Genomic DNA, 11,837 nt, shown 5'->3' with positions numbered 1-11,837 from the left:
TAGTTCTCCTGCAGCGTCTTCAGTTATCCCTACTGAACTTCTTCTAAGATGGACTTGACAACCCACTGAGCCAATCACTGACTGGAGCGAGTTAGTGCCACGGTCAATTATAGGCTGAGCAGATTGTCCATCTCTGCAGCAGGGGATGCTAATGACACTGCAGGCGCACCCTGGGGGAGCATGGTTAGGTAAGAATAGGCTGTTTATAGTATTTCATGCAGCCTAAGCACTAGAGCAAACATTTTAAATGGCCGGAGTACCCCTTTAAGCAGTTAATATATTCCACAAGATTCTGTAAACTTAAAGGGGTTGGCCACTTTGTAGTAAAATTGTTCAGGGTACAGTATTAGTAAATGTACTCACAGCCATTACTTACAGCAGCTCCAGTGGCGTAGCTACCCCTGTCGCAGCGATCACCATGGCGACCCGGCCCGTCATCCAGGGGGGCCCGACTGGGAACCTTCCCATCCCCACTTCTGTTCCCATTGCTGGGGTCCGCCTAGTACTTGTGTGTACTGATCTCCCCTCTGTCAGAACTCTGCAGGGCCCAGGCCCCTCCGCCAGTTACGGCAGTAGGAGACTGTGTGTCCCTGGCTCCACACATGAGGGGAAGTGAGAGCTGAAGTCAGACCTCAGATGGCTCTTTCTTCTTCTGAATCCCGGGAGTCAGCAGTGACAGAAGGTGAGGGTTCTGTGTCACTGTCTGTGTGTGATGGAGCAGGAGGGCAGCTGTGATGAGTATTATGTCCTGTTCTGTCCAGTTCTCCTGAGATCAGTGATGTCAGAGGTTACTCTCCCCCTCCACTCCCCCTCCTCTCACCTCTCCTGTCATATATGGCTGCTGCGGCCTGGCTAACATTAGTCTGTGTGGGCTGCAGAGAGTCAGGGGGAGAGAAGATGGGGCAAGATCAGTCTGTGTGGATGCAGCCTGGAAGAGCAGGATCAGGGCAGTGCTGGCTTCATAGTCCTGTGCCCACCAGATATATCCAGCCCCCTCACTGCTCCCCTAAAGATGGATCCCAGAGCCCCTCAACAGGGTGGGGAGGATCTGTACTGTGTCCTAGTGTACATGTGTAACTATATGTCATGTAGGTGTAACAGGTGTTTGCATTCATGTACATCTGGGTGTAATAAACAACTCATGATATTGTAGATATGTCTATTCTGCCTGCACGCTTGTTCCTGCATTGTGTTGCATATACCCATCATAGTGATATCACTAGTACTGCTTAGTGTGAGGCTGTGTGACTTTTGGTCTTAGGGCCAGTTCACACTGAGTAAATTCAGTGGAATTCCGCCGAATTTCCTCCCTTAGGCAGCAGAAAGGATAGATGCCCCCGGTATGTTGGTATATGTACAACTGACAATATTTGTTCCCTGTATAGTTTTCGGGAATCGTGTCTGTGTGCTGAGGATGCAGACTGCAGTGTCAGGTCTCCGGACTGAGAACACATTGCCCTGGAAGTGGAGCTGGGGCAGCATCTTAAAGGAAAATATTTGAAACGGCAGGGGGGGGGGACATTGTAAACCATCATTACTCACCTCTCCCCATACCTGTCCAATGCTGTATCGATGCTGCAGGAACAACTTTATTATGTTCCCCCTGCCCCTGATGGCTGTCAGTTATTTAAAATCACTGGACTTCTCCTTTAAGCCTACAGACAGAGGCAGACAGAGGCAGACTGAGACTGGTGGCCACAAGCCAGCCCAGCAGGAAGCAGCCAGATCAGCCAGCCAGTGTATTGGGGACAGTCAGGCCAGTAAGCGTAAGTGGTAAAAATACACATATACATTTATTAAAATTTACCCATTACCCACCTATAGTAGTTCCAATTCCTCATTTTATTACTGGTTCTCAGGATAGGATATCAATATGTGATCATAGTGCCAAAAACCGACTGTTCTTCACCGTGAACGGGGCAAAAAGCAAACAACTTCCTTCCCTATGTAGTTGCTATGCTGAGTTACTGCAGCTCCCATACATTGTTTAGGAGTTGAGCTTCAGTATTCTCAGCACGGGCACTTTGCAGTGAATGGCGCAATCTGCTTCTGGCATTGTCCACATCATAGATTTAGTCGCAGCAGCCCTGCAGAACCTTTGTCACAAAATCATGGCTGTAAGTTGACCTCTTGCACCAGGGCCCATGAGACATTAGCTACGCCCCTGAGCAGCTGCCTGTGGTGTTTCTGTCCAAGAAATGGCTGACATGGAGGAGCATGTGACCATGCCCGGCCCCCTAGTGTCCACCATAGGCATACACAGGCTCGGTGGTGGACACTGGGAGGGGGGGCATGGTAACATGCTTCTCCATTTCAGCCATTTCTTGGACAGAAACACCACAGAATAGGGCATCACAGCCTGGATGAGGGGACTGTGATTTTAACTGTATGAGGTACACAGGGAGCTGCTTTGAGTAAGGGCTGTGAGTACACTTACTAATACTGTACACTGAGCAATGTTACTATATAGTGGCCAACCCCTTTAAGTTATTTTTTTTTTTTTTTTTAAGTTTAATTTTTATGGCCTCCATCATATTATATTTATTTAAAAAATAAAAATAACATTTTCTTAAACCATCACCACCTTTTACAAAACAATTTAAAAAATCACTAAAATAAAAGGCCGTCTGATGTTTTGATGGATGGGACATAAGAATTTAACCCCCTAACGACCATGGGCAAACATTTACGCCCCCCACTGCCTTGGCCTTAATGCAGAAGGGTGTAAATGTATACCCTGCAGGGGTGCTGGGTTATGGAGCGGGCTCAGGAGCTGAGCTGGCTCCATAGGCGGTGAGGACTGGCTGCTATCTGCAGCCACGCCCTCACCATCAATGGCGGGCGGCCATGCGATCGATGCGGCCCGCCATTGATGGTGAAGGCTGTGGTGTTTAAGTGTAAGTGACAGGAGCATTTCCTGTCACTTACTGGTCAGGACCCCCACAGCGTGTCTGCGGGGGTCCCGATTGCATGGCCTGACTGCCGGAGGTCCCTTACCTTCCTCCATGCAGTTAGGTCTTTAGTCTTCTGATACAGTCTGCCACAGGTAGGCTCTATCAGAAGATCGCCGATAACACTGAACCCTGCTATGCTATGGCATAGCAGGGATCAGTGCATGCAATGTAATGCATCAATGTAAAAGTTCCCGGACTAAAAATATGTGAAAGAAATAAGTCCATAAAAGTTTTAAAAAAGGTCCCCAAGCCCCTCTCCTAATAAAAGTGAAAATTACCCCCCTTCCCATTTTTTTTTTTTATAAACCATGTTTTATTGTTTTTATATAATAAACAACATACAGAGGCAAACTGTGGGATAAGTCCCCCAAGAAACAGGTAACATAGAAAGTAGGAACAAAACATATCATACATGATATCCAATTGTGCATATTGCGATTCTAGCTACACATTCCACATTCCTAGGAATATTGATGATCCTGTTCACTAGTTGGGGGGGGGGGGGTAAGGGGGGGAGGGGGAGAGGGAGAGGGAATAAACAATGTTTAAACCAATGACTATATAACTGAGTCATTAATAACTGAATACACATCACATACAGTATAACAGTATCTGGGCAGTATCGATACCGGGTCAATCTGGGTGCGGAATATGTATATTGTAGGGCTTTGGGGTGCTCTACTAGTGTGGGGATGAGGCTAATTGGTTCCTTTGGGTTTAGCCATATGGATTCATATTATGGCCTATTAGAGGAGATTCCTATATTTCAGCCATGGTTGCCAAATTTTTAGGTATTGTTTACTTGTACCCCTCTCCCAACTTACTAATTCCTCTAATCTAGCTAGCTGGTCACATTTGGCCTCCCATTCTGGGATTGGTGGCGCTGTGAGAGATCGCCAATACAATGGGATTAATAGTTTAGCTGCAGTAAGAAGGTGAGTGGCAAGATCATGTTTTTTTGGGTGGAAAGTTCTACTAGGGAGCCAAAGTAAGATTAGTGTATCAGTGAGGTCTAGCGTTGTCCCCAGCACTTTCTCCATAATTCTTTTAACCGTGGACCAGAAGGGTTTTATAATGGTACAGTCCCACCATAAATGTAAATAAGTGCCTGTTGTCTGATGGCAACGCCAGCAAGCGTCTGATGATGTGAGGCCTGCCTTAAACAAAAACGAGGGGGTTTTATACCATCTGGTAAGCAGTTTGTATGAACTCTCTTGGGTCTTCACACAGCAGGAAAACCCATATGAATTATTAGTAAGAGTGGTAATATCCTGCGGTGTGAAGACCTTGTGTAATCCCTTTTCCCACGCTAATATATAAGCAGGTTTATAGTTAGTGGTAGGCTCGGTCAAAGCCGAGTAAAATTTGGACAGCAGCTTTTTAGCGGGTTTTGGAGAGGTGAGTAGTTTGTCCAACCAATTTGCCGGGCGTGAGGGCAAATGGGTCTTTGTGAACTTATTACTTAGCGTAGAGAGATCAGCCAAAGCAACTACATATTGTGGTTGGTTGCGGATAGATGTCGGAAGTAGGTCCTGCAAGTCTTTGACCTTCTGAGGCATGCATGATGCAATATGCTGTCTAGGTAGCCTTTCCCATAGTGGCAGGGGGGTTATTCTTTTCCCTAGCAAGTATGCTGGTATTAGTGTCAGGGGCATTTGTGGAGATGGTGGGTGAAATGAAGCTGAGGATTTATATAGAGTGTGGGCAGCTAGAATAGATGCTTTTAGCACTGGATATTTGGAGAAATGTGGGCTCATAGTAATGTGACTGGTCCATAGACACACCATGTCAGTATTCGATATTAGGGACAGTTCCATGTGCAGCCATGGAGGGCACTTTTCAGTAGCAGGGGAAGCGAGCCAGCACCATCTACTTAATAAGGAAGCAGTGTGATATAGACGTAGTTCTGGCAACCCAAAACCACCGTTAGATTTCCTAAGTCTGAGATAGCGGTGTACAAGTCTAGGGGGTTTGTTAGCCCATATAAACTGGGAAAAAAAAGTCGGCGTGTCTGTGAGAAGAAGAGGGTTGGTATCTGTATAGGGAGGGCTTGAAACATGTATAGGAATTGGGGGAGAATATATGTTTTAAGATAGTTTTTTCTACCCATCCAGGACATGAAGGGGATATTAACTTTTTTCAAGCCCGTTTTGGTTTTGGCTAAGAGGGTTGTGTAATTTGTTGTATATAGAAGAGCGGGGTCGGGGGTCACTTGTATACCTAAGTAGCGGATAGATGAGGTGGCCCAGGTGAAGGGGAGAGAGATGCACAATTTATTAAAGATATGGGTAGGGGTATTAATGTTGAGGGCCTCGGACTTTGTGACACTTCGCTGAATGAGTCAAACAGGGTAATCAGCCGGGGAATAGTCTTAGAGGGGTTTGTTATGAAAAGGAGCCGATCATCTGCGAAGGCTGCTGTTTGTGTTCAAATCCTCCAATCTTAATGCCTGTCAGCTGGCTATCTTGTCATATGCGCTGGATAAGGGTTTTGAGGGTGAGAACAAAAAGGGAGGGTGATAGGGGGCAACCTTGCCTGGTTCCGTTGCTAATATGGAATGTAGGCGATAAGGTCCCATTGACCCTTATTCGGGCATGTGGACTAGCATATAGTGATAAAATGGCTGATATGAAGGCAGGGGGGAATTAAAATTTACTCAGGGTCGTTGATATGAAGGCCCAGTTTACGCGATCAAATGCCTTCTCGGCATCTGTGCCGAGAAGGACTAGTGGCAAGCCTGTGACTCTAGCATGACAGATTGCATTAATGACTCTCACTGTGTTGTGTTTCCCTTCTCTCATGGGGATAAATCCCACCTGTTCGGGCCCAATAAGGGCGGGGTAGCAAAACATTTATTCGGTGTGCCAGCAACTTCGCCCACCATTTAACATCTGCATTAAGCAGAGAAATCGGCCGGTAACTCTGGCAAAGATCAGTGGGTTTACCCTCTTTTGGCAGCACCATAATGTATGCTTCCAGTGATTGGTGAGGAAGTTGCTGGCCAGCGAAGATGGAATTGCATAGGGCTGTGAAATGGGGCAAGAGGGCCTCCTTAAATTTCTTATAATAAAGTATCGGGAGGCCGGCTGATCAAGGGGCCTTTCCCGTGGGGATGGAGGAGAGAATGTCACGCCCCCCCCTTCCCATTTTATACATAAAACACATAAAAATAATAAAGCTAACAAATAATACCGTGCGTAATAATCCGATCTACTAAAATAAAACATTAATATTCCTGCACAGTGAACGACGTGAACAAAAAGTGGTAAAACAAATGCAGAGATCGCTTTTTAAAATGATTTTAAAAAATGATACAATTATAAAAAGTGATCCATACGTTTCATCTAGAAAAAAATCTTACTAATAAAAACTAGAGATCATGGCACAAAAAATGATAGTGTATCTTGACCTAGAATTATTTCCTGCATTGCTTCTCTGGTTTTGTGACTTCTGGCTCTTGACTATTTGACTACCCTCCTGGATTCTGTATTGTACTGTGCTGCTCGTGTGTTATTGACCCGGACCTCTGACATTGCCTTATTGTGTGTGTTTGTCTTGTTTTGTTCTGTGTGGCACTTAAGTTGAGAACAGGGTTTGCCATCCATTTCTCCTAGAACACCATTCACACTAGGCAGGAGCACGTTGCTATGGCTGAAGTTGCAAACACACAAAAACACAAAAAATGCAACAGCTCACCGCAATGGCAAAATACAGACTTTTTAAAATGTTTTTTGTGTGTTTGCAACTTCAGCCATAGCAACATGCTCCTGCCTACTGTGAATGGTGTTCTAGGAGAGCTGACCAAGTTTGTCTTTTTTTCCCCTGTGTTCCAGATGGGGGAGTGGCTGCCTCTACTTGGTCATGCACTTCACCTATCCCACCCAGATGGTGTAATTACTTGTGCCAGTATAAGACAGATCTTGCATGCCCAGAGCATAGGCATATTTCATGTCATAGTACAGTGTAGGACTGCCCCGTGTATGAGGCCACCGTAATGTGGTGGAGTAGTTTACACCATTTGTGGGGGTTTTTTTGGCAGTTGGGGGGGGGGCTACTTTTAACTATTTTCATGTCTGTAGTGGGTCTGTATCTTGTCATTGCGGTGAGCTGTTGCATTTTTTTTTGTTTTTGTGTGTTAGCCGTCCAGTTGTCAGTTGTCGTTTAGGGCTTCTAAGGTAAGTTGGTAGGGACAGCGGGGCGGGTGCCAGCTTCAGGGCCCTCTGGTCCTTGTGTCATCCTGTAGCTGAATCCTAACAATCCCTCAATATATTAAAGGAGAAATCCGGGCTGGGGTGATTTTTTGCAGATTGCCAAGGGGTTGTGTTAAAAGCTACAACATGGACTCACCTCCCCGCCTTAGCCGCTGACATCACATCCCAGGTCCTCTCTAACCAGGAAGCAAGCGAGGGACCAGAGCTGATTGATACCAGTATCAGAGCTGGATCAAGATATGTGGGTCTGTGTAACTTCTTTCATCCTCCCTGGCACACTGCCAAAATTCACCCCAGCCCAGAATTCTCCTTTAGGGTGCGTTCACACCTACAGGATCTGCAGCAGATCTGCAGCAGATTTGATGCTGTGTTCAGTTATTTAAATGAAATCTGCTGCAGAAAATCAGCTGCAGATCCTGTAGGTGTGAACGCACCCTTAAGGGACACTTATTGTTCACAGCAACAGGACCTTTAATTTTTTTTTCCATTTGTCCATTGTACATTCCAATATGAATGACACAGTGGGCAGTTTTGCAGTATGGAGGCACATAACACATTTTGAAATTACAGAGGCACCATTTCTGTATGGGGGCATAGGAGGCACTTTTATAGTATTAGTGCACAAGAGGCATTGTTACTATATGGGACATATTATATGGAGTGGCCGCACATTAAAAGAAAAATAAAAAGTTATTCTTACCCGTCCGCGCTCTTCCTATGTCTCTTTGTGGCACTCTGATCCCGTCTTGTCATCTTCTCTGGTGAAGGCCCGCTCAGCTAATCACAGGCTGACTGGGACGGGGCAGCTCTGCATCCTATGATTGGTTAAGTGGGCTGTCACTCTTGTCTCTAGAGTGACAATCCACACAGCCAATCACAGGCCGGGGTGCTGTTTTGTCCCTGTGAGCCTGTCCTTGGCTGAGTAAGCTGACACTCCTTAAAGAAGAGTGACAGAACTTTCAGCCAATCACAGACCGTGGTGCTGTCTCATCCCAGTTAGCCTGGAATTGGCTAAGTGGGCCTTTACTGGAGAAGACGACGGAACCGGACAAGAGAAAAAGGACCCTGGGGGAGCATGAACATGTAAGCATAATGAGTGACACTAACCTAAACTTTACATTGAAGTTTGGCAATCCTCGCCCATCCTCGCTCATCTCTAAATGCAACCTTTCAATTTGTTTTTTATCTGCGGCCCATTTACAAGTTAAAGACCCTTTTAGTAGGACATGAAGGAGGCAAGCTTGAGGCTTGCACCCCTTATTGGTTATGGGGGTGCTCTTGCCGAGTTTCCTCTTATTAGTGCAGCAACAGTGTGGACGCAACCACACTAGAAGACAAGTGCTAGACCAAAAAGCAAGACCAGACACAATTGTTTCTCTGTTGGCCTCCTCCTCATCTTTCCAAAACTTACTATTGCTCTCAGCTACTTGACCTGCAGCCTTGGTCGCCCATTTCACTGCACTAAATAAAATAACTCTATCTAATTCATGAATCTATTCACTTATATGTAGATGCCCAAAGGTCGATGTAATGACCCCTGTCTGCCAGGAATTTATAAAGTCGCCCGAGAAGGATATCACAGCTGCTGCTATGACTGCCTCCCATGTTCAAATGGGGAATTTGCAAATCAATTTGGTAAATTATTTCATATTTTATTTTATTATAATATAAATGAAGATGTGTTCATAAGATATCTATTGTGCAAGCAACGTCTGTGGTATAATCTCTTAAATGGATATTTCCTTTTTTTCTTTTTACATTGGGTTTTAGCAGTAAGGGGTGGCACAATGCCTTCGCTGCTGTTGCAGCTGTTGCAGCTCTAGTTACATAGCTTCCCTAAGGGTAATGTCTATTCTAATCCTGACATACATTTGTAACTGTGCCAGAACAAAGGCAGCCCTACAGTTTCCAACACAGCCCTTTTTGGCAGCAGTGGTGCTGTGTCCCTGTTATCATTACACCCTTACTGCAGCCATTATATATTTATTGTTCACACTCTTTAATAACGGGATAGATAGATAGATAGATAGATAGATAGATAGATAGATAGGAGATAGATAGATAGATAGATAGATAGATAGATAGATAGATAGATAGATAGATAGATAGATACTACAGTTCTTGGCACACCTGTGATCAGGTAGTATGTATTTCTATGCTCTAGGCTGAAGATCTGCACTTTAGAGTTCACCATTAGGTGTTGCTCTATTCTTAGGTCCTTAGCACAGCTGAAGGGAATATAATGGGTTAACATTGCGCTTTGATATGTTTGCTATTTTTTCTCCAGTCCTTGAGCTGGGTACCTCAAACACTTCCAGCTATTACAGGTCTGAGTTATTTCCTTTCCAGAAAGTTCCCTACCAATGAGAGATTATTCCTGTCTTTCCCTATAAAGCTCCCTGATGATTCCTGCTACAGAGTTTCTAGTCTAGAGGTGGTATAGAGAGGAGTTCTGGGTAGCTGGTGTCCCTGTTCCAGTATGCATTGCTAAAGTGTAAGTGGGGTAACTAATACTAAGGTTCAACCTTCACCTATGTCTGGAGCAAAGTGCAACTACAACCAAAATACTCCATTGGTCTTTGCTTAGTCATCTATGGTAATCTTGAGTGGCTAGCTACACCAGGTAGTTCTAGCCCGGTTCCTGTGCTACCAGAACTGACACTCTATGATCTCTCTGGCAAGATGCACTATTCTCCAAACAGTGGGTATTGATCATTCTCCTATTAAGTATTCTTCAACCAAGTCACCTTGACAGAGTTCTGCTACTTCCTAGGTAAGGTCCCCTTGGTTGCATATTCCTACAAGTCTATATTACAAGCCCAACCTAACTTAACCTACAGTACTACAAGTCAAGTCTAAATATGCAAAACCTATGCATACCTACAGTATATACCAAAGCACCCAGATCAAGTGATCGGTGTTGTCTACCTTATGAAAGGATGTACAATATTTTTTGATATTGCACCTTATTGCCATGTATATTTTTGTATTGCTCTGAAAACTACAGTAGACTGTTCACCTGTTTAAGTACTGGACTCTGTTTTTCTTTGGCTCTTGCACCTAAACCTGTTCAACCTAAAAATTGTGTTTCAGTGTATTTGGCGATGCACAATACCATTCCTTGCCACTGTGACAAGTGCCTAGTCGGTTCAATAACACCTAGACAGCTAACACCTAGTGCCTCTGGGTCACTGCAGATAAACGGATAAATGCTGACTAGTTACTCAGTTTATCTGCTTTTTATTCCCAGACAGTGAAAATTGCCAGCGATGTCCTGACCATGAATGGCCGAATGAGGGGAAGAACAATTGTGTTGTGAGATATGTGGAGTTTTTGTCCTATGAGACTGATGTTGTTGCTTTAGTCTTCTCCATCATCTCCATATTACTCTCTCTTATAACTTTATGTATAATTGGAATATTCACTTTATTCCGGAACATTCCCATTGTCAGAGCCAATAATCGGACCCTCAGCTTCATTCTCCTGATCTCTCTCGTGTTCAGCTTACTCTGTGTGTTTCTCTTCATCGGTCGCCCAGTGGATATAACCTGCATGCTGAGACAAATCTTCTATGGGGTCTTCTTCACAGTAGCCGTGTCTTCTGTCCTGGCCAAGACCATCATAGTCTGCATAGCATTCAAGGCCACCAGACCTGACAGTCCCTGGAGAAAGTGTGTGGGGGTTAAGCTTCCTTATACTGTAGTGTTGGTCTGTTCATCTATTCAGATCCTGAATGCAGTTATCTGGTTGTCACTGTCTCCTCCATATCAGGAGTATAACCTGGATTATCCTGGGAAGATCATCATTCAGTGTAATGAAGGGTCAGTCTTGGCCTTTTACCTCATGTTGGGTTATATGGGGTTTCTGGCAGCGGTGAGCTTTGTTCTAGCTTTCCTGGTGAGGACATTACCTGATATCTACAATGAGGCCAAGTACATCACCTTCAGCATGCTGGTGTTCTGCAGTGTCTGGATCTGTGCCATCCCGGCCTATCTGAGCAGTACAGGGAAACACATGGTCACTGTAGAGATATTCGCCATATTGGCCTCAGGGGGAGGAATATTGAGCTGCATGTTTTTACCAAAATGTTACAATATCCTGATGAAGCCGGAAGAGAAGAGTTCTGAACACTTGTTACGCATTATGTGAATGATTCTCTATAGGGAATATCATCCATGTTGTGGTCACTGTTCAGTTTCTGTATTCGGGTGCTTCATCATTTCTTTTTGCTTGTATACATGGTTTAGTGCTGGCATCTATGTGTATAAGTACATATACTGTAATTACCTCATCCACTATTCCCAGGAACACTATAGATTATTAAAGCTACAAACACAAATACAAGACCCATCAACCTGAACCTGATTTTAACCTGCAGTCAACAAGGGAAATTTATTAAATTTTGTGTAGAGTAGCAGTTGCCCATATCAACCTATCAGATCGCTTCTTTAATTTTTTTAAAGACATCTGAGAAATGAAAGTTGGACTCTGGTTGTTATTAGCAGCAGCTCCACTTTTCCTTTTAATATATCTTTCCCAAAATGCAGACTCAATGGGAGGAAACAAAAGCTTTCCGATTTACCCAAAGCAATTAATCATTGTTCAGGTTTGTACTAGAGCTCATAAATCCATGAATGGTCAACTGGGATTGGCTGCACTTGGCAAATCAAAG

At 44.4% G+C, this 11,837-nt stretch overlaps 1 protein-coding gene across 1 annotated transcript; it reads left to right on the top strand.

Annotated features, from left to right (window-relative positions):
• Nucleotides 1-636: 636 nt before the first annotated feature.
• On the top strand, nt 637-11,314 carry LOC138796501 (vomeronasal type-2 receptor 26-like). Its single transcript, XM_069976108.1, has 2 exons — nt 637-682; nt 10,416-11,314. Exons 1-2 carry the CDS (start codon nt 637-639, stop codon nt 11,312-11,314), a joined length of 945 nt encoding a protein of 314 aa, XP_069832209.1.
• Nucleotides 11,315-11,837: the final 523 nt, after the last annotated feature.

Source organism: Dendropsophus ebraccatus, chromosome 7, assembly GCF_027789765.1.
Source record: "Dendropsophus ebraccatus isolate aDenEbr1 chromosome 7, aDenEbr1.pat, whole genome shotgun sequence".
Lineage (NCBI taxonomy): Eukaryota > Metazoa > Chordata > Amphibia > Anura > Hylidae > Dendropsophus > Dendropsophus ebraccatus.
The sequence above is the reverse complement of the archived record's forward strand: the minus strand, read 5'-3'. Positions and strand labels throughout refer to the sequence as shown.